The 23,170-nt window shown below is 40.7% G+C and overlaps 3 protein-coding genes across 3 annotated transcripts; 1 reads left to right on the top strand and 2 right to left on the bottom strand.

Annotated features, from left to right (window-relative positions):
• The first annotated feature begins 3,429 nt into the window (after positions 1-3,429).
• LOC133400205 (zinc finger protein 32-like) lies at positions 3,430-12,667 on the top strand. The gene is made up of 2 exons (XM_061672631.1): positions 3,430-3,702; positions 4,987-12,667. Exons 1-2 carry the CDS (start codon positions 3,525-3,527, stop codon positions 5,916-5,918), a joined length of 1,110 nt encoding a protein of 369 aa, XP_061528615.1. The 5' UTR covers positions 3,430-3,524; the 3' UTR covers positions 5,919-12,667.
• Positions 9,630-16,750, bottom strand: LOC133400174 (zinc finger protein OZF-like). Its single transcript, XM_061672553.1, has 3 exons — positions 16,622-16,750; positions 12,474-12,791; positions 9,630-10,866 (listed from the first exon to the last, which is right to left on the bottom strand). Exons 1-3 carry the CDS (start codon positions 16,701-16,703, stop codon positions 9,752-9,754), a joined length of 1,515 nt encoding a protein of 504 aa, XP_061528537.1. The 5' UTR covers positions 16,704-16,750; the 3' UTR covers positions 9,630-9,751.
• Positions 16,751-17,599: 849 nt separating this feature from the next.
• Positions 17,600-21,913, bottom strand: LOC133400185 (zinc finger protein OZF-like). The gene is made up of 2 exons (XM_061672592.1): positions 21,752-21,913; positions 17,600-19,887 (listed from the first exon to the last, which is right to left on the bottom strand). Exons 1-2 carry the CDS (start codon positions 21,846-21,848, stop codon positions 18,710-18,712), a joined length of 1,275 nt encoding a protein of 424 aa, XP_061528576.1. The 5' UTR covers positions 21,849-21,913; the 3' UTR covers positions 17,600-18,709.
• Between the last annotated feature and the right edge of the window lie 1,257 nt (positions 21,914-23,170).

Here is a 23,170-nt window from a genome sequence, read left to right as displayed (position 1 = left end):
AGCAAAATTCAGTTAAGATTTTTTATTTTTTTTTTAATTGGGGAAGACTTTTATTAACCTTTCTCTTTGTGGATAAAAAAAATATCCATACAAAAAAATGAGATTCATACAAAGTTCATCATTGGTTCATCTTTTGGCTACGTTGAGTCCTCTTCTTGGGCTTCCTCATCATCACTCATATGTGCTTTCTCCAACCTTTGCAGTAGAGGTCTATTCCTCCTCCTCCTTCTCATCATCTTCCCATAGCTGCTCAATAGCACTTCCCCATCCCCTTAGCCATCCCCAAACATTTCCCACAAAGGTGGGAGCATGAAATAGTACAAAATCTCTTAATTCATTGGAACTAAGGACTCATAAAACAAAATCGGCTTTATAGCAAAGAATAAAACATACGTAAAAATGACTTGTGGCAGTACATGTATGCTTTTTACTGCTTTTGTACCATTTATATATGATGTTGACATTTCGAGAACACCCATCCATCCATTTTCTGTACCGCTTATCCTCACGAGGGTCACAGGCGTGCTGGAGCCAATCCCAGCTATCTTCGGGCGAGAGGCGGGGTACACCCTGAACTGGTTGCCAGCCAATCGCAGGGCACATAGAAACAAACAACCATTCACACTCACAGAACGGTGAGGCAGATGTGCTAACCAGTCGTCCACCATGTCGCCGATTTCGAAAACATACCAGAAGTATTTTTATTCTCTTGGTGTTTTTTGCGCATGTGCGCAGTCAAATAGGACCTTTGACAAAAGCTTTGACCGCAAACTGAACAACTAAAGGCTTTTTCTCCCGTGTGTACTCTCACGTGTGATACCATGTTTGACTTTTGAGTGAATCCTTTTCCACAAAATGAGCAACGATAGGGTCTTTCTCCAGTGTGCGTTCTCATGTGTGATACCATGTGTGGCCTTTGAGTGAACCTTTTACCGCAAACTGAGCAACTAAAAGGTTTTTCTCCAGTGTGTATTCTTATGTGTGACAACAGATTTCGCCTTTGAGCGAAGGTTTTACCGCAAGTTCCACAACTAAAGGGATTTTCTTCCTTGTGTCTCATCATGTGTGATACCACGTGTGCCTTAAGGAAGAATGTTTCATCACAAGGTAAGCAATCAGAGGGTTTTTCTCCTGTGTGCGTGCTCATGTGTCTCATCATATCGTGTATAGCAAAAAATTGACCACAAACTGAGCAGGGAAGAAGTTCTTTAGATGATTGTGAAGGTTCTTCGCTGCCAAATGTTGTCTCCTTTTCATAGCATTTCAACTGATTATCGTCACCTTCACAGTCTGCATCGCTCCTCAAAGCTTCTTCCGTGTCGTCACCGTGTGACAGTGGAACGAAGAGGTTTTCTGGTTGTGGCCCACCACGGTGGTCTCCACTTGGACTGTGATGACGAAGCTGCGACCACTCGAGTGGTTTGTCTTTGTCTTCACTCTCCATAGAGACAGCAGTCAGTTGCAACTTGCTGATGTCAGCCTTCTCCACCTTAATGTAGAGATGCTGTGAATGCTCCTCCCCCTCTTTAATGAGGAGGAGTTCTGGATGCTCCTGCTCCTCTTCTTTGATATGGCGAAGCTGCGAATCCTCCTGCTCCAAACCGAAGCTCCCCCTCTGCTGCTGGACATCTGCAGGAAACAAGCAACACAAAAAAGAAGCAAGTCAAAATCTGAACTGGTCACCAGCCAATCGCAGACAAAAGATAGACAAAAGATATTGACACCTATGGACAATTTAGAGTCTTCAATCAACCCGCCATGCGTGTTTATGGAATGTGGGAGGAAATCGTAGCCATGAATGAGAACGCCACACAGGAAGGCTGGAGCATGGATTTGAAAGCCACACTCTCTGAACTGTGAGGCGGGCAAGCTAACAATGCAGTTCTCTTTAAATGTATCCTTGCCGCGGTAATGCCTTAAAAGTGCAATTAAATAGTCAGTGAGGTATTCTCAATGTTTTGTCAAATTAAATACCTTGGCTTACACATTTCCCATCTTAAAAGTTTTTGGGAGTTGTGAAGAAGCTTTTGTGCTCCAAGTTGGAGCCATGCCCAAAACCACGAATGGTATCACTGTTTTGGGATCCAATAGTCATTAAGATGCCTTGTCCACAAGAGTCGTTGGGTGGAAACTCCCTCATTAATATTCCATTCAGTTGCAAAAAGTTGTGGAGCTGCTTCAAAGCCAAAAGAGGGAGTGTTTTTTGTTTCATTATTATTTGTTGGAGGCAAAATCATTGAATCGCTGGAATGGACGAAAGGACGGTATTGTCTGTGCTTTCTTTTGGCTCTGAGGCAGCTTTACAATTCTTTTACAATTGAATGAAATATTTATGAGGGAGTTTCCACCCAACAACTCTTGTGAACAGAGAGCGGCATCTCTGCAAGGCATCATAACAACTGTTTTGCATTCCAAAAGAGTGATCCGATTCGTGGTTCGGGGCAGGCTTCCAACTTGAAGCATAGATTGTTGAGTTTCCAGACCCATCTTCTAAGACTTTCAGTCATTTACAGAACGAGACAGTCAAACTCACAAATACAGGATGAGAACACTCGCAAGGAGCTGCTGTAGGCCACAACTCGCAACCAGACGTTCACATGCAGACTAACCGGCCAACCCGACTCCGACACCTCATCGGTACACATCCAAGACATGAATACGACAGCGTACACAATAATTTACAGTGACCTGTTTATTTCTTTCCACTTTCTTATATTTGTTCTTAAAATATCACTATTGTTTTACACTATGTTATTTTAAGTCAAGGTACCACCGCACTTGTAATCTAAAAGGTCAGACGTCGCGGCGAAGCTCGAGCAATGACGCTAACTTGCGCTTTTATCTTCTTGGATGGCGGCAAGACGCCCTGCTGGAATATGATTGGCTGTTGCACCCAGGAAGTAATAATAATAATAATAATAATAATAATATTAATAATAATAATAACAACCTTATTTATATAGCACCTTTAAAACATGTTTACAAAGTCCTTTGACAGAGCAAGTAGCGACAAAAAAAAAAAAACACGTAAAATACCAACGTTCCAATCATGTAAAAAGAACAACAACAACGATTGAGAAGCATGCAGGAACCCAACAAACCCAACCGAGACCAAGAACGTTGATGTGGAAGTTACATTTTAAAACACAAAGACCTAAAATGATGAATCCATAAAAATTTGTGATAAGCATAACAATAAGTGAATAAATGAATCAAGAAATCAGTAGATCAAAATAATTAAAAATATCAAAGAAGAAGATGCCATCACGTAAAATGCAGTCAAAAGTGTGTTTTTAAAAGATGTAAGTAACAATTGCAGCCGCCAACCATATTTCAGCGAAGGCGGATGCAGCAGCCAATCATATTACAGCGAGCGCGGACGCAGCGGCCAATCATATTACAGCACGGCGTGTCCTGCCGTCACCCAAGAAGAAGAACAAGGCGCAAGTTAAGCATCGCTACCTGGACGACGAGGGACCAAAACGCGAGGTTCAACGCGTGTCCTCGTGTGCTTTTACATCAAAATGTTGAAAGAGTTGCTCAGGGAGCGACTCATTGCGGCCGCCGACGAAATCTTCGGACTGTTTGAGAAAACGGTATCATCGTACGAGGAGCAACTTCGTCGCGCGAGAGAGGAGAGCGAGCGACACCGACGACAACTGGAAGCTGTTGGCAAGACTCAAATGGTCATACGCAACCAAGGTATGTTCACCAAACGTCTACTTAACATTCCCGACGATGTATTCGACTATTAAATGCGCTACAAAATACACGGAAGCGTATACCGCTCCAGAATTCATTTGAACTCGTGACCAAAACACACCCTCGTCGCTGCAGCTCATCTTGGTTTGCCCCGACGTCTTCTACGAAAACCCACAGTTGCGATCGTTTCGATGCCCTGTGAATTACAGTCCCCAAATTGCTCATTTTGTTTGATTCGTTTTACTCAAGGGGTGTTGTGTGTAAAACTTAAGCGCACATCCAATTTTCATCGCAACACAGAGCAGAAAAAACATTTAAAAAAATCAACCAAGCGACAGTTCATAACATGAAAAACTGTTAAATTGGGGAACTTGGAGGTCAAGGTCCTTCTGTGCATTCAAAAACAAAAAATTTATATTGAACGAACTGTCCTTTACAAAACATAAAGGGAACCTCAAATTTCTTGAGAAAATGTACAATTTACAGTTTATCGTCTACACGCGTAACCTATTCAATCAGTCTCTGGTTGTGAATATGTTGACTAACATTTAATTGCACATAATAAAAAAAAAAAAGAAAAATAATTTTAGGAGTAGGTTTTTGTCACATTTTATTTTTGGGAAGAACAAAAATCAAAAGTACCCGAAATCAAATAAACACCCATATATATGTGTATATTCTGATATATATGGTTTGGGTTCGTTCTGGCTAAGACGCAAATGTTCTTAAGAAAAGCAAAACGTTCCTGACAAAAAGAGGTGATGATCGGGGTTGGCATCTCTGCACGCCCCAAACCTCAAATTGTATCATTCTTTTGGGATGTTAATCCACAGTTGCTAAAATGTCTTGCAAAGAGGCCGCTGGGCTTCAACAGCAGTTGTTGGATGGAAACTCCCAAGTTACTGTTCCCGTTGTAAAAAAGGTAGTACAGCCGCCGAGGTGTGAATGTGAGTGTGAAAGTTTTTTTGTCTGTATGTGCCCTGCGATTGGCTGGTGACCAGTTCAGATTTTGACTCGCTTCTTGCCTAAAGTCAGCTGGGATAGGCTTCCAGCACACCTGCAACCCCGGTGAGGATACGCATTACAGAGAATGGATGGATGCATTATTTCGAATGTAAAAAAGTGTCTTTGTAGCAAATGAGACTAGTGGCTGACAAAAGTGTGTGCTTTGGCAGGCCACCAGTTTGACAGAACGTGTACCACTCCATCAATGATGACATACGATAGGATCACAGTATAATTGACCTGGGCGTCAAATGTTATTGTGTTGCTTGTGTCCTGCAGATGTCCAGCAGCAGAGGGGGAGCTTCGGTTCGGAGCAGGAGGATCCGCAGCTTCGCCATATCAAAGAAGAGGAGGAGGAGCATCCAGAACTCCTCCTCATTAAAGAGGGGGAGGAGCATTCACAGCATCTCTACATTAAGGTGGAGAAGGCTGACATCAGCAAGTTGCAACTGACTGCTGTCTCTATGGAGAGTGAAGACAAAGACAAACCACTCGAGTGGTCGCAGCTTCGTCATCACAGTCCAAGTGGAGACCACCGTGGTGGGCCACAACCAGAAAACCTCTTCGTTCCACTGTCACACGGTGACGACACGGAAGAAGCTTTGAGGAGCGATGCAGACTGTGAAGGTGACGATAATCAGTTGAAATGCTATGAAAAGGAGACAACATTTGGCAGCGAAGAACCTTCACAATCATCTAAAGAACTTCTTCCCTGCTCAGTTTGTGGTCAATTTTTTGCTATACACGATATGATGAGACACATGAGCACGCACACAGGAGAAAAACCCTCTGATTGCTTACCTTGTGATGAAACATTCTTCCTTAAGGCACACGTGGTATCACACATGATGAGACACAAGGAAGAAAATCCCTTTAGTTGTGGAACTTGCGGTAAAACCTTCGCTCAAAGGCGAAATCTGTTGTCACACATAAGAATACACACTGGAGAAAAACCTTTTAGTTGCTCAGTTTGCGGTAAAAGGTTCACTCAAAGGCCACACATGGTATCACACATGAGAACGCACACTGGAGAAAGACCCTATCGTTGCTCATTTTGTGGAAAAGGATTCACTCAAAAGTCAAACATGGTATCACACGTGAGAGTACACACGGGAGAAAAAGCCTTTAGTTGTTCAGTTTGCGGTCAAAGCTTTTGTCAAAGGTCCTATTTGACTGCGCACATGCGCAAAAAACACCAAGAGAATAAATAAAAATACTATTGGTAAAATGTCAACATCAGGTATAAAGGGTACAAAAGCAGTAAAACGCGTACATGTACATTCATGCTTCTTGCCTAAAGTCAGCTGGGATAGGCTCCAGCACACCTGCAACCCTAGTGAGGATTAACAATACGGAGATTGGATGGAAGCATTATTTAGAATGCAACAAAGTGTCTTCGTGACAAATGAGAGTGTTGGCTGACAAAGTGTGTGCTTTGACAGAACGTGTACCACTCCGTCAGTGATGACATACATTATGGTAGGATCACAGTATAATTGACGTGGCAGTCAACTGTCAACAGTAATTTTTATGTGTTTTATTCTTTGCTATAAAGACAATTTTGATCACGAGCAAAATATTGGCTCATTAGTACCAGTGAAAGAACTCCGAATGCTTCAGCATCCGAAGAGAGTTTGCACTATTCCATGCTCCCAACTTTGTAGGAACAGTTTGGGGACGGCCCCTTCGTGTTCCACGAACATGGCTGTGCACCGGTGCACAAAGCAAGGTCCATGAAGATACAGGCGTTATCGTCCAACATCGGCATCGGACCTAGCGATGGCCAGAAGATGCCTTATGAAGACTTGAAGCTTTCCATCCAATTGGTTCACATCATATTCAAAAACGAATGACACCATACATGGTGCGAGGCGTGTCTCCAACTTGGAGCATAAATAGTTGAGTTTCTCCACACCAACCAGGCTCGTGAGTATTTTCAATATTTTCTCCCTGTATTGGCTTATATGTATAGGCACCTCTGTCTCTCCCAGTTCAGAAGAGGATTATCAAAACATTTTTAATTAGGTTTGTACTTGTTAAACTCAAATAATAAACCATTTTGGCAATGTTGGGTTCCGTGGCTTGTTGCTGCACTTCTAAATCAAACCGTTTTTTTTTTTTTTCCTCAGAAGGAATACCAAATAGTCGTCGCATAAAGTCAGTGGATGGATACGCCCCGTTCCTAACTTTGAAGTGCACTTCCTTGGCTTTGCGAAAAACGGGAAATTTCAAATAATTAGTCGGTAACCAGCAAATGTTGCCTTTTGAAACAGGGATAACGAATGTTGTTAAATAAAGTACTAAAGTACCTTGTTTGGAATCTTGGAATCTATGACTCGCACGGAAAATGTTCTTGCCAAAATAAAAATAAAAATATGGAAATTCAGCCAAATTTGGATAAATTGTTCTGGAAGTGAATTTTTATAGGTTGGCAGCTCTGTAAAGTCATAGCTTCCGCCCCAAAGGAGCGGAAGACGGGGTAGTCGGAGCAGTGCCGCTTAAAATGCCTTTAATCCAACCAAGAGCAGATTTGTGGACGGCTTTCGTGATGGGTTTCAATGTTTCACGATTATCCTACAAATTATAACTCAGACAAAAAGTGTTCTATGACAGGAAACAACCATTACTTTCAACTAAGTGGAGCACTGACCAGATGTCCTTCTCCATCCAGACCTTGTCAAACAGCGATTAGTCTTTCACTATAATGTATCTGTTGTGCCAAATTGGCATTTTGTGATGTTATAATGATACATACAATTTGACAGTTATCACTACTAAAGGACCTGCTGGTGAAACTGATATAACTTGACAGGGTGTCTTTGAACACGAAAATCACATTTAAGCAAAAACCCTTTTCCACCTCAGGGATATGATCCCAGAGAATATTGTTATTCAAGAATATTTGAAGCAATTGACTTTCACAGTTCCATTTATAAACTCAAAGTCAATCGCTTGGAGGCCAGCATCGCTGTATTCTTTGGTCAACTCAGCTCTCACTACAACTTTCCTTCTCCAAATATAATCAAAATTAACCAGGTTTATGATGTTAATGGCTTTATTAGGAATAGAAATTGATTATGCTTAGTAGATCATTGTGCAATGCTTTCCATCTTAGAAGAATACGACCAGTAAGAGTAATATCTCTAAATAACAGAGTTAAACATTGTTTTACAAGTTTTCATTATCTTCCATGCATTCAAAATTTTACTTTCAGTAGGATCTCTGGATATATGTAAGCCTAAATATTTCACAGTGGATTTTATTGGGAGATCATATGCCATTGTCAAATCATATTGATGACGAGACAGCCATTTATTAGAATTAAGCTTTAAACAAGAGGATTGAGGGGAAATGATGGACAGCGGGTGCTGAGCCCTGGGGAGAAGTGCACGAACGTAGTGCACGAGCACAAGATTTCACAAACTAATAAAGAAACGGATTTTCAATGTTTCTGGACTGATTTAATAAAAATGCAATGCTGTGTAAAATGTTATCAAATCTAATATTAACTAAACCACAACAACAACCAATTCGGTTTTGTATGTAAGTAGAAAGGAAGGAAGGCATGTGCACATACATTTTTGGGGCAGGTGCTCAAGCACCCCCCCAAAAAAAACGGTCAATCACCAAATTCCTTCATTCATTCCTTCATTTTCCATACCGCTTATCCTCACTAGGGTCACGGGCGTGCTGAAGCCTATCCCAGCTGACTAGGCGAGAGGCGGGGTACACCCTGAACCTGGTTGCCAGCCAATTGCAGGGCACATATAAACAAATAACCATTCACACTCACATTGACACCTACGGGCAATTTAGATTCTTCAATTAACCGAGCGTGCGTGTTTTAGGGATGTGGGAGGAAACCGGAGTACCCAGAGAAAACCCACGCAGGCACGGGGAGAACGTGCAAACTCCACACAGGCGAGGCCGGATTTGAACCCAGGTCCTCAGGACTGTGAGGCAGATGTGCTTACCAGTCGTCCACACTGTGTCACATCGCCAAATTTATTCCTACGTCTAAGAAAAAACAGTAGCGTATATTTAACTTATTTCTTTTAACATAACAGTCAATTATACAACTCTTACCAAAGGAGGTAAAGGGGAGCTACATTGAAGTCTACAGACCACTGTTCAAATGGCAGGTTTGTCATGTACAAAACTGAGACCAATATCAATCATTTTACACTCAAAATCCAATATTTTCCCCACTACTAGTTAATCTATAACTCGTACAACTCAATTGAATATACAAACCACAAGGAAGGAACATAGGATGGGTGGAAGGAGGGAAAGGACCAAGGATTTGATGAAAGGAAGGTAGGAAGAATGGATGGAAGAAAGGGAACAATGATGGTATTTAAGGGAGGAAGTACAAAACTCAATTTCTAATGAAGTTTGTACGTTGTGTAAAACGTAAATAAAAAGACAAGGCATTGACTTGCAAATCGTTTCCAAGCTACATTCAATTGAATGCACTATTAAGACAAGATCATCTTGAAACGGTGTGTGAAACACTGTTCTTTTTTGGGGGGCAAATATGCTCTCAATCTGAATTTGACACCAAACCTTCGTTGAGTCACCTAATTACACAGGAGCCAAGAGGACGACGAGGAGGCGCATACATCTACAAGTCTCCCAAGTACTCAACTAAATGCCAGTCAGGTATTAAAACACTTTGGGTGGAATTGATGACACAGGGGGTCATTTTTATTTTCAACAAATATTGAATGAAGAGGAAAACTGGGCTGCAGAAAAAAAAAGGGCACTTTTTTGATCCAGGACAAAAAGGCAGGTGCACAAACATCACCTCGTGGCTATGTCTGCACGTGCCCGCTTCCTACTATAAGAGAAGACAACTAAGAAACAAACCAAAAATCAGGAGCGGAAGAAAGAAGCAACAAGCGGTCAGAATCCTAATTGTCTTTATAGCAAAGAATCAAACGTACACAGAATACAACAACGTCACATTGAGAAAAATTCAATTAAAAAAATGAGTGATACGCTTCGGATGCTGCAGTGTTGTGTGGGACGACTACTAAAACATTTATCGCCCCTTGTTGTGTGTCCGCATGTGTACAGTCAAACTGTTCTTATGAGCGTAGCTTTCACCACAAATTAAACAACTATAAGGTTTTTCTCCTGTGTGTATTCTCATGTGTGTTACTAAATGTGACTTAAGAGAGAATGTTTTATCGCACAATGAGCAACCGTAAGGTTTTTCTCCTGTGTGCACTCTCATGTGTGAGCTCATATAATCCTTTCGAGAGAATGTCTTCCCACAAACTGAGCAACAAAAGGGTTTTTCTCCAGTGTGTGTTCTCATGTGTTTCACCTCATGTGACTTGTGAGCGAATCTTTTACCACACAATGTGCACTGAAATGGTTTTTCTCCAGTGTGTGTTTTCATGTGTGATACCACGTGTGACTTATGAGTGAATGTTTTACCGCACAATGAGCAACTGAAAGATTTTTCTCCTGTGTGTGTTTTCATGTGTGATAGCAGATAGGGCTTTTGAGAGAAGGTTTTACCACAAGTGGAGCAAGTAAAGGGTTTTTCTCTCCCGTGTATTGTCATGTGTGAGTCCACATGTTCCTTACGAGAGAATGTTGTACCACATACTGAGCAAGGAAATGGTTTTTCTCCTGTGTGTGTTCTCATATGCGAGTCCAGATGCGGCTTTTGAGAGAAGGTTTTACCACAAATTGAGCAACTATAGGGTTTTTCTCCTGTGTGTGTTCTCAGATGTCTAATTAAATATTGTTTAGCAAAACCTTTACCACAAATTGAGCAGGTCACACGATTTCTACTTGTGTGTGAAATGTCCTTGTTGCGAGGCGTTGTCTTGTTTTCGAAGCATTTTGACTGTTTGACGTCACATTCATAGTCTGCATCGCTCCGAAAGGGTTCCTCCATGTCTTCGCTGTCTGACAGTGGAGCTAAGATGTTGTCTGGTGGTTGCCTTCCACAATGGTCTCCACTTGGTCTGCGGTGATGAAGCTGCGACCACTCAGGTGGTTCAACTGCGTCGTCTTCACTCTTCACGACGACGATAGTCAGTGGAAAGTTGCTGACGTCAAACTCCTCCTCTTCTTCTTTCATGTGGAGGGGCTGCGGATCCTCCTGCTCTAAACTGAAGCCCCTTCCATGCTGCTGGATGTCTGCAAGAGACAAGCCACACAAACACAGTTTAGCTGACACAATTAAATTGTTATTCTACAAACCGCAATTCCAAAGAATTGGGACGGTGTGTAAAACGTAAATTAGAACAGAATACAATGACTTGCAAATCCTTTTCAACGGATATTCAATTGAATACACTACAAAGACAAGATATTTAATGTTATTCTTTCCTTGTAAACTGGATACCTGCAGTACGTTCCAAAAAAGCTGGGACAGGGGCAACAAGAGACTGGGAAAGTGGAGGAACACCTGTTTAGAACATTCCACAGGTGAGCAATTGGGTATAAAAGGATCATGCCCGAAAGGCTCAATTGTGCACAAGCAAGGATGGGGCGAGGTTCACCACTTTGCGAACAACTGCGTGAACAAATAATCCAACTGTTTAAGAACAACGATCGTCAACGAACAAATGCAAGGAATTTAGGGACTTCATCATCTGTGGTCCGCTATAATGTCATCAAAAGATTCAGTGAACTAAATGTGTCACACACATTCAGTTCATAGGTTTGATATTGATACTGGTTATAAAGAATCCCGAGTCAAATGTTCCTTTTAGTCTATGCTGCGGGCTGCTAAGAAAATAAATGTTCAATATTCGGACACCCTTTATTTAAACCATGCCAGCCACCTAAAAGAATCGGAACCGAGAATCGTTTGGAACCGGAATCGAAGTAAGAAGGATCAGTAAGAAGGATCGGGACCGGAATCGCTCAAATTCAAATGATGCCCAACCCTAATAAGGAGTACCTAGATAAGAGATGTAGATAGATGAAGAAAGAGACGAAGAAGAACATAGTCGTGTTGACTATCAAGGCACCCACCTGTTCCCAATTAGCCTGTTCACCTGTGGGATGTTCCAAACAGGTGTTTGATTTTGTATGTAAGTAGATATGTAGGAAGGCATGTGCACATACATCTTTTTTGCCATCCGTCCCATCGTTTTTGGAATGTGTTGCAGCCATAAAATTCTAAGTTAATGATTATTTGCTAAAATCAATAAAGTTGATCAGTTTGAACATTAAATGTATTTGTAGTGTATTCAATTAAATATAGGTTGAACATGATTTGCAAATCATTGTCTTCTGGTTTTATTTATGTTTCACACAACGTCCCAACTTCATTGGAATTGGGGTTGTAAATCTAGTGCAAGCATCATGTCTTTTGATGTTGATTAATACATGTACACATTGTCCATAAACAAAACAAATAATTACAATCTAAATGATATACTGTTATATTGTAACGACCATGTGTATTACTATAGTACAGCTCTAATAGACACTACAATATGTTCAGCATTTTCTATACGTTATCCTTGTAATTAGTGTTCAAATACATTTACAATGTTTGTAAACAGTGGTTAAGTTGTACTGTAACAAGTTCAATTGTGTTCAAAGTGTGGAAGAGGGGTAACAAAAAGGCTGCGGCTGATTCTGGAACGTATCCCTCGCAATAAATGCGGGTTCACTGTAAATTGGGTTAGGAGCTCAGTCGCAGAACGAATTAAACTCATTAAGCCGAGGTACCACTGTATTGTTATACATATGGTTTTTGTTGCAAACGGAGTAGGTGAAACGTCCCTTACCATCGTCACCTCCACAGTCGGCACTGCTCCTCAAAGGTTCATCTGTATCGTCACTATCGGACAGCGGAGTTAAGAGGTTGTCCGGTGGTGGCCCGCCACAGTGGTCTCCACTTGGAAAGTGATGACGATGAAGGTGTGACCACTCGGCCGGGTCGTCTTCGTCATCTTCGTTCTTCACGTCATCGACAGTCAGTGCCAACCTATTGACACCGCCTTCCTCCGCTTCCTCCTTAACGTGGGGGGGCAGTGGATCCTCTGCTTCATTCTTTACATGAGGGGGCATGGGTTCTTCTCGGCGACTGATCGGCTCCTGGATGTCTGCAGGACACCAGCGACACACATTTGAACCAAACACAATATGATTGACTTCTGAGTTGTACTATTATCTGTATTCCAAAGTGTGGCTGTGTTGGGAATCATTCACTCGTTCCCTAATTAATATACTGTATGTTTTCTTTTTTTTTTTTTTTTTATAAAGTGGACATCGCAGTTCACTTCATTATGTCACAGATTAATTTGGTATTTTTACAGGTTGCAAAGCGACAACATCCACGCCAGCCTCCTTGCACTTCCGGAGCACTTTTTCCAAAATCAAATAATCTATAAGCCGTTTATTTTTAAAGGTAATGTTGTAAAATGAGTTTGAAATGAGTTTAAAGCCTTTGGGATCATAATTTGAGGTACATTTCAAGTTTAAACTACTAATTTAAACAATTGGAAACCTAAACCCCAAATAGGGTGTGGTGTTCGTATCCAAGTTACTAATAGGCCAGAAAGGATCTTGAAGCCATACAATATGCTCACAGGATTGTCTGATCACAATTTTATAATGGTCACAAGAAAATTAAATAAAAAGCGCTTCAAACCCTTGGCCACCACTGAATCCAATAGGATACCAAAACATGAACAACAAAATTTCCAAGATTCTATCCAAGAAGTAAACTGGGATGTATTACTTGCTGGTAAAAATTTAGATGAGGATTGTTCTAAATTTGCCAACAAAATACCAAAAATTATTATACAATTTACACGGATAATTAAACTAAAAGCTAGAAAGAATGGCCTTCCTTGGTTAAACACATTTATTCTGAAACTGATGAAAGAACGCGATCATTCCTTGAATTTGTCGGTCAAATCAGGATACAATAGACACCACTTTATTTCACTGAGAAATAGGGTAGTGAAAGAAATAAGAAAATCTAAAGCTGACTTTTTCATTACTGCTTTGAATAGTGCGAAGGGAAATTCAAAAATAACCTGGAATTATATTAAAAAACTATTGGGTAATACACAAAATAACAAAACAAAACTAATGCAAATTAAATTAAATGGAAACATCCTCACGGAACCTCAAGTGATGGCTGATGCTTTTAACAACTACTTCATTGAATCTGTGTCAGAAATCTCTTCTAAGTTTGCAGTAAAACTAAGGAAGGAATACCCTGCATTGTCTGCAACGCAGTTCTTTACTATTACAAATATTACTGAGACCAAAGTTATCGATTTAATTCATTCACTCAAACCATCTAAGGCAAAGGATGTTTTTGGAATGGACACGAACATGCTCAAAGATCTCGGTTCAACTCTTGCTACTCCTATTGCCTCAATCATTAATCTTTCAATTTCATCTGGTCACTTTCCAAAGGCCTGGAAATCTGCTATTGTTACCCCTGTCTTTAAATCCGGTGACTCAAATTGTCTGAATAACTACCGACCTATAAGCATTCTTCCGGCCATTTCCAAAGTTGCAGAAAAATGGGTGTCAGAGCAGATTGTCCATTATTTAAACAGCAGCTCCCCCTCTCTCCACGCCATGCAGTTTGGTTTCAGATCCAAGCATTCCACTGAAATGGCTACATGCCTCTTCATTGAGAAAATAAAATCTTCTCTCGACAAGGGTGGAGTTGTAGGGGCGGTGTTCTTGGACCTCAGGAAAGCTTTCGATACAGTAAATCACTCTGTTCTTCTTACCAAGCTCTCAAAATTTAACTTCTCTCGCAAAGCTGTGAGCTGGATTGAATCATATCTGCATGACCGAACACAATCTGTATCAGTTAACAACTACAGATCAGAGTCTCTTAGGCTAACCTCTGGAGTCCCTCAGGGATCAATATTAGGCCCCCTTTTATTTAGTCTTTATATCAACGATTTGCCCACTGTTTGTTCTGAAGCAGAGTGCTTAATGTATGCAGACGACACGGTTTTCTTTGTTCATGGTCGCTCCAAAGATACTGTTGCTGCTAAACTCACTAATACAATGTCCTGTGTCACAACTTGGTTGCAGGAGTGCTGTCTACAGCTAAACGTTTCTAAAACTGTAGGCATGTATTTCACTAAAACAAATAGAGTATCACCTGACCCCGATATACTTGTTAATGGAGAAAAAAATGCAAATTGTCAGCCAATACAAATATCTTGGGTTAATAATAGATTCACAGCTTTCCTTTAAAGCCCATATTGACAAATTGTGTAAAAATATCAAATTAAACCTCGCAAATTTTCGTGCAATTCGAAATGAAATGTCAACTGAAGCCGCAAAAATGTACTTATATTCAATGATTCTTAGTCACTTTAACTATTGCATAACCAGTTGGTCCCAGGCTGGTCAGAATGCAAAAAAAACCATTGGAAGTTTTGTACAAACAAGCAATTAAAGTGATGGATAAAAAACCAAGGCACTATCATCACTGTGCAATTTTAAAAAAATACAGTCTTTTAAACTGGGACAGTCTTCACATATTTGCAGATTTAAATTTGATTTATAAAGTACTGCATGATTTGGCTCCAGCTCCTCTGGCTGAGTTCATCAGCCAAAGAAACAGCTCTGAGCGTGTCACTCGAGGCTCTGTCAGAGGTGACTGTCTCATTCCTCTGCGCAGGACCACTTTCAGTCAGTCAGCCTGGTCAGTGAGGAGCGCTGGTGAGTGGAACTCAGTACCCGAGGAGGTTAAACTGCTTACAACATACAAAGGCCTTCACAAAAAAGCTGAAAATGTGGTTAGTTAACACCTATAGCTGCCAACACTAAAAGACGAGTATGTTATGATGTTTTTTTTTTTTTTATTTTATTTATTATTATTATTTTTTTGTTATGATCAAATGATTTGTGGTTTTATTCTCTCTTAATAGTAAGTCTTTATGTATCCTGTTTTATATTATATTGTCTTGTAGATGTATTTTACTGCTTTTTTACATCATGGCCAGGGGACTACAGATGAAAACTAGCCTTCTGGCTAATTCTGGCTTTTTTAACCATGTGTATTTCATGTGTTTTATGAAATTGCATTGTCCCCTTTCAAATAAACTGATTAATAATAATAATAAAGTTATTCTTATCTTATTATTACTGTATTGTGAAAAGGGAGTCCCAGCTGAGTAGAAGTAAAAGAACCAAAACTGCTCGGTCAGTCCAAGCACATGGGTCAGCTACCTTAACACCAAAAGAAGTCCTAGATCAGGGGTGTCAAACTCTTTTTTTTGCCTCGGGTCGCATTGTAGTTATGATTTCCCCTCACAGGGCAGTTAGAACAGTGAAACCATATAAATGTTTAATCATCGCCAATCACTGAAGCCCCCCTAAAATCGGCCTAACGACGCCACCGATTCGTCCGGGACTCATATTGGCGGCGAACCTATGGGCTTCCTTTATATTTAATAAGGAAACATCTATTTAAAGAATATTTTAATAAAATTAAAGTTTGGATTAGAACTGACTATCTCACTCTGGCAGTATCACCAAAAACTAAAGAAACCCCCTTTCAAAACTTTAAAACTCACTTCCGGTGTGTCTATATGTTGCTGTGCCGTGGATTAATTTCGCTATGTTGCACATGAATGTCATTATTTAGTGGCGTTTGCATTTCCGTTGTGTGTTGCATGTCGTTGTGTTGTTGCGTTTGCAACTGTTCTGACCTGTCTCGGCCACCGTAGACATTAGACGGCAAAACATAATCATTTGTTTGTACAGCCGGTAACGTAACACAACACTCCCATTACTAATCAACGAATCTAAGTCGGCCGTAATTGAAAAATGATCTTTTGCCAACCAGCACGCCACGCGACCATTTGGCGACGAAACGGCAAACTCTCCTTCACGTTTTCCGCGCGAAAATGCGTTCGATGAGCAAGTAGAAGGCGAGTGAACGCACCTTGCACAATTTGAGTGGAGGAAACCGTTTCCCGTTGTCGTTCGTTGTCCTGCCTCGCTCGACAACGTTTCTTTTGGGGCATTTTCACGTTGTATGTACGAGAAATTTCACCTTACCCACGTAACTTCCGCTGCCTCGCTTATAGCGAAGCCAACTTCCGCCTTTTTCTTCTTCGGTGGTAGCTGCACAGGGGCGAACGCATCTATGACATCACACAGCTGCGGTCTGCGGCCGTGTTTTTTTAAATTTATTTTGTTAATCTTTTATTTCAATCGCAACTATGCAAAACCGTACTCTTGCAGGCGTGTTGATGAGAGACAGTCGACAGAAAAACGGAGCTTCAAATATGAAGCACTTTTATTATGAACAATCACTATATAATGATCAAGAATTTTTTACAATTTAGAGTTGTAACAGAATGAGAATATTGGTATGATATTAAAAGGAAAGTGATACTCATTGCTAAAATATTTTTCAAGAAAAATACAAGCAGTCTCTGGGAAAAAAATGGCTTTTTTGAAAATAACATTGAGGAAAGTGTACTTCAAAATTGTAAATTACAATACAATTATCTTTTATTGGGTAAAAAAGGTCATGGTGGCTCAGTGGCCAACTGGTTAGCACATACACCTCATAGTTAAGAGGTCATGGGATCAAATCCAGGCTCTGGACTTCCTGTGTGGTGTTCTCCACATGCCTACCTCGATTTCTTCGGGTCGGCCTATTTGCGCTCACATTCCCAAAAACATGGACGGCAGGCTACCTGAAGATTGAAGACTAAGTTCTCCATAGGTGTGAATGGTTGTTTGTGTATTTTGTGCCCTGCAATTGGCTGGCAACTGGTTAAGTGTGTACCCCGCCTCTCACCCAAAATCAGCTGAGACGGGCACCAACCCATCCGCGAACTCAAAGTAAGGATGAGCTGTCCAAAGAATGGATGGATGGAAAAAAAGATGAGGCACTGAGTCAGCATCCTGTTGTACCTTTTATTTCTTAATTTATTTCTCCATTATTGCACCCATACGTCATACGTCACTAGTAAGTTATTAGTACAGTATGCTTTTCTTTTGCTGCGGAACTCTCCAATGCAGGTGGGATGTGCCCGAAAGTTTCATCAGCGTCCATGCTCATCCGTTGGACAATCCTCCGTAATGAGGAAAACGCTTTAACGTCCATATAATCCAAAATGTTGTGGCGATCGTTCCGATATTTCCAGAGGTTGAAGTGGACACAGATATAGATGTTCAGATACATTTTGATGACGATTGCTCACAGTTTATAGGACATAAGTGATGTTGGGCTTTTTCTATAAATAAGCATATAGGAACATGTGGTATGTCCATAAAATATAAATATAGCAGCTACAGTATAGTGCTTTTCATGGATGGAAAATGACCCACCCCCCAGCCAACAAGGATTTTTTTTCGGGGGCTGTCTAGTGATGCCCCTAAGTTGACGACATAACTACAGATGTCCACATACATTTTGGTGATGACTGATTGCAGTTTTGTGACATTAAGCTATGTGAACGTTTTGCTCTACAGTGAGCATATAGAGGAGTTGCCAAAAGGTCTCCAATGAAATTGAACATGTTCCGTTTCAGACTCCTTTGGCAACTCGGCTAGTCTCCAGGAGACGTCACGGAGACGGAGTGGAGACTTGATCCACCATCAGAACGCTAACTAGTCTCCAGGTCAGTGAGATAGGCCCTTCAATATTTGTACTACTCATGTGAGCATAGAGAGGTTGTTATCACAACAGGTGTCACAAACTGGGTCAAATGGAGGACACGGTTAAAAATGCCCACTTAGCAATTTGATGGAGACTACACAGACTGACAGACACAAATGGAACACAAAAATCAACACAAAAGGGGACTTTACAAAAGGGATGTCGCACTGTGTATTTTTTTTCTTCTGGACCTTTTGGAATTTTTGAAACCAAAGGACTTTGAAAATTGTTGGTAAAGAGAATGTAACCAATTTTTGGACATTGAAAAAGATGAAAGTCTAGTGCGAAGATGTTGGTCATTCAGACATAGCGGGACTCAGACTCAAGCTGGCCCCTCACTGAATTTCGCCTGTCTGATCACTCCTGTAAAACATCGATTTTCTCCTGGTTGTGTGTTTGTATGTGTGCAGTCAAATTGGCCCTAAGAGCATAGCTTTCGCCACACTCAAAGCAACGAAAGGGTTTATCTCCCGTGTGCGTTCTCATGTGTGATTCCACATGTTCCTTTCGAGAGAATGTTTTATGGCAAACTGAACACCTCAGGGCGTTTTTTCCTGTGTGTCTTCTCATGTGTGCGACAAGATTTGACTTATGAGAGAATGTTTTATCGCACAATGAGCAACTAAAGGGTTTTTCTCCCGTGTGCATTTTCATGTGTGATTTCACATGTTCCTTTCGAGAGAATGTTTTACCACAAAATGGGCAAGGAAAGGGTTTTTCTCCTGTATGTGTTCTTATGTGTGATACCAGATATGGCTTTTGAGAGAATGTTTTACCACAAGTTGAGCAGGTATATGGTTTTTCTCCTGTGTGGATTCTCATGTGTGATTCCATATTTTCTTTTTGTGAGAATGTTTTACAGCAAAATGAGCAAGTAAAGGGTTTTTCGCCTGTGTGTGTTCTCATGTGTGATTCCAGATGTGGCTTTTGAGAGAAGGTTTTACCACAAGTTGAGCAACTGAAGGGTTTTTCGCCTGTGTGTGTTCTCATGTGTGTCATCATATGTTGTTTTTTAGCAAAACCTTTACCACAAACTGAGCAGGTAAAAAGTTTTGGACGCATTTGTGAACTTTCCTTGATGGCCAGAGTCCTTTCCCTTTCAGAGCATTTCCACGGTGTGTCGTCACCTTCACAGTCTGCCTCACCCCTCAAAGGTCCTTCCATGTCATCACTGTCTGACAGTGGAGCTAAGAGGTGGTCTGGGGGTGGTCCTCCACAGTGGGCGCCCCTTGGGCTGCGATGATGCAGCTGTGACCACTCAGGTGATTTGTCTTTGTCTTTACTTTCCCCAGAGACACCAGTCAGTGGCAATTTGCTGACGTCGGTCTCCTCCTTTTCTACCTTAATGTAGAGGGGCTCTGGATCCTCCTCTTCCTCTTTCACATGGGGGTGTTCTGGCTCCTCCTCTTTGACGTGCTGGGACTCCGGATTCTGCTCTTCCTCATTAACATGGGAAAGCTGTGGATCCTCCTCCTCCTCTTTAACGTGGGAGGTCTGCCGATGCTCCTGCTGACGACCAATCGGCTGCTGGACATCTGCAGGAGACGAGCACCACCAACTCAGTGTGGCCAGGACAAGTCAGTTATATTAAGATTTTACCATATGTCATCGTGTGTTGGAGTGGTAAACTGAAAAAAAAAAAATCAAAACGGAAAGTACTTTTTGGGAAGTACAGTTTATTGTTAATGGCACCATATTGAAAATTCTTCAACCACTTACTGGATGGATTTGAATGGGGTCCTGCTGGGACGCACCACCTTCACTTTGGCATCTTTGGTAACATTAGGACCGTTACGGTTCATCAAATTATCCCATTGCAAAAATATCACAAAATCTCATGCTTTCACACTTTCTCTACTTCAGTGGTTCTCAAAGTATGGTATGAGTACCTGACTCGTGGTACGCGGCTTTTTTGAGGTGGTAGATGGTGTAAAAAGTTTGAGAAGAAGCTTGTGAATTTTAAGATGACACAAGACAGAACGCATTCACCACGAATCATTCTTGTTCCGCCATGTCGTTGCTGTCACTATTTTTTCCCATTTCATAGACTGAATATAAAAAGTCACCACATCCCTCTTCAAATGCCAGGTTATTTGTGATATAAACAATTAAATCAAGATAATTCATTTCAAAACGTTTCCCACCAATTATGTGACCTATAATCAGAGGAGGGCAGTGTAGCCACGAAACAAGACAAGTAAGAGTACTGTTACATTAGAATAATATGACAAGTAAAAAGCAGCCCTCCAAATAATTACTTGGGGAAGAGTAAGTGTTCAGTGGGACAAAAACCTGGCAACTCTTTTATTTTCCTCATCAAATTATGACGACAACTGGGCAAAAAATATAAAATGGGAATGTACAAATTCAGATATTTCCCAACAATATCACTTTAAGCGAAACAATAATAAATTGAATAAGTATAATATAACATAAATTAAGGTGAATTCTGCCACAAGAAATTGTCTTCAATTGATTTACATACATTAATGAAACAGCACCTCACCAGATTATGTCGATGTTCTTTTTTGTTTTTAACCAGGTTTCACGAGAATATGTCACTTTGAAAACCTTGCTTGTGTGTGTGGCCGCGGAGACTTCGTGTACGGTGATGTGACTGCCAGGCTCCGTTTGATTGGTCAAACAGATTTAAACGTCACTAGTAGTTTCACTGTATTGGTGAAACAGAGTCATGTGACAGCGCCCAAGCCGGAAGTCTCTTTAATAAAACAAAACATATGATCGCCCAAGCAATAATAGATTAATAAAAGTAAAAGTAACGAACGGAGTGTAGCTGGACATAAGTAAAAGTAGTGTTTATTCTTCACAAAAATACTCAAGTAACAAAGTAAAAAAAGTACGTTGCATTAAAACTACTCTCACAAGTAAAATGTATCCCCACAAATTAGTTGAGTAAATCGAATAGAGTAACTGTAGAACATTATGGAGAGAGTGAGTACAGATAAGCTTCTGGGATATTGCGGTTGCACAAGTGTGCACAACCTCTTATAGCTGGGGATGTGGACTAACCAATCACAATCAAAGTCATGTTAAATAGGAGTCAGCATGTACTCCCCCCCCCCCCCCATTTAAAGTCCTCTGACTAACCCTACGTAAAGTTCGGCTCTACTAGGAGGCTTTTCCTAACATTTTTTTGTTTTGTTTTATTTTTGCATCGAAGCAGAATACTGAAGGTTTTGTGCTAACACTGACTGCTATTTGGAACTGTTCATAATCCCCCCCACCTTGACAAAGGCCTGTCTTCCAGGTAAAGAAAACAATAAGTATTTCTACTTTGTTACTCCGCACAACTTGCTTCGTCGCAGAGTAATTTACGTGCCCGTGAAAACATCATATTGACATTTTTGTAGACATTCAACCAATGAATAGTAAACGCACCTTGGTCAATTTGAGTGGAGGAAACGGTCTCCCGTTGTGGCCATTGACGCTCTTTTCCCTCTGTGGCTCGACAAAGTTGCTTTTTTGACATTTTCATGTTGTCTTTTTGGTCGATTTCACCAATTCCCCCTCGAGCTTTGTCTCACTTTCCGGAGTCGACGACGGCTTCCGCCTGTTCTTCGTCGGTGGTAGCTTAACAGCGGCTCAAGCATTATCCACGACGCCACACTGTCGCCATCTTGTGGCGATATTGATGATTGAAAACCGACAAAGAAAAACGAGCTGCAAAATGACGTCTTCATTGCAAACAATTAAGAAAAGGGGTTAGAAGAATATTGCAATTGCAAGAGTCGTAATATAAAGAACACAAAGTTTCAAGAAAATAATTTAAATATCACAAAAGTTGCATTATTAAATAATGTTATAGTATGATATTAAAAAGATTAATTTCGAAGCCAGAATATCTTATTATTATTTATCTTATTATTATTATTTTTTTTTTTAGAAAATAGTTTTTAATGTAAGAAAGTCATTAGTCATCACTAATTAGCATCCATGTTGCGGTGCTTTAACCCTTTAACCAACAGATTGAACACAAATGATTCAGTAATGTATCATTTGTGTAACGTAATGTATGATTCAGTTCATGTAGACAGACAAAAAAGTACCCAGTCATTTACAGTATGCTCTAAATAGAACGACAAATAGTTGTGCCGTACTGATGAGTTCAGAGAAGAGTTGCGCAAGGGGCATTATTATGATTCCCACTTGAGTTCTAGGTAGGACACGCCCCGCTGCAATGTGACTGGCTGCCGCAGAGGCAAGGACCGCCTAGAACTCACTGGGATTCACAATCACGTCACCATAAACAGTATATCGGTATTAATTGATGCAGTATGACAAAAAGTGTTTCGCTTTTTCTAACTCTATTTATTTGTTAATACTGTAAGTTTTTATGAAGTACAATATTATGGAGCGCTATTTACACATGACTGTCCTGTAAAGATATACAGTGTTTCATTGTTAGTTACTGCAGATGCAATTTTATTCTGGGGGATGACTGCATTTATTCTCTCTTTGTTGCGCTCCCACACGTGCGTAGTCGAACTGGACGGACGAGCATAGCGTTTCCCAAAAACTGGAAAACTAAAAGCTTTTTTCTCCAGTGTGTGTATTCGCATGTGTGTTACCAAATGTGACTTAAGAAAGAATGTTTGATCACAAACAGAACAACTAAAGGGATACACCCCTGTGTGTGTTCTCAAGTGTGATGTCAGCCTCTCCTTTCACACTCGCCACAAACAGAGCAATGAAAGGTTTTTTTTTTCTCCTGCATGTATTTTCATGTGTGGTTCCACATGTGCCTTTTGCGAGGGGTTGCCACAAATTGAGCAACTAAATGGTTTTTCCTCCTGTGCG

This window comes from Phycodurus eques, chromosome 3 (genome assembly GCF_024500275.1).
Source record: "Phycodurus eques isolate BA_2022a chromosome 3, UOR_Pequ_1.1, whole genome shotgun sequence".
In the NCBI taxonomy this organism is placed as follows: Eukaryota; Metazoa; Chordata; class Actinopteri; order Syngnathiformes; family Syngnathidae; genus Phycodurus; species Phycodurus eques.
Note: the sequence above shows the minus strand (reverse complement) of the source record. Positions and strands in the feature narration are given on the sequence as shown.

Excerpts from the sequence above, each read along its gene's own strand:
- LOC133400205 (XM_061672631.1), top strand. The coding sequence starts at position 3,525 with ATGTTGAAAGAGTTGCTCAGGGAGCGACTCATTGCGGCCGCCGACGAA. Across the intron at positions 3,703-4,986 it reads AATGGTCATACGCAACCAAG|ATGTCCAGCAGCAGAGGGGG; the intron begins GTATGTTCACCA and ends TGTGTCCTGCAG.
- LOC133400174 (XM_061672553.1), bottom strand. The coding sequence starts at position 16,703 with ATGCCCCAAAAGAAACGTTGTCGAGCGAGGCAGGACAACGAACGACAA. Across the intron at positions 12,792-16,621 it reads CTCCACTCAAATTGTGCAAG|ACATCCAGGAGCCGATCAGT; the intron begins GTGCGTTCACTC and ends GGTGTCCTGCAG. Across the intron at positions 10,867-12,473 it reads CGACTGTGGAGGTGACGATG|ACATCCAGCAGCATGGAAGG; the intron begins GTAAGGGACGTT and ends TGTCTCTTGCAG.
- LOC133400185 (XM_061672592.1), bottom strand. The coding sequence starts at position 21,848 with ATGAAAATGTCAAAAAAGCAACTTTGTCGAGCCACAGAGGGAAAAGAG. Across the intron at positions 19,888-21,751 it reads CTCCACTCAAATTGACCAAG|ATGTCCAGCAGCCGATTGGT; the intron begins GTGCGTTTACTA and ends CGTCTCCTGCAG.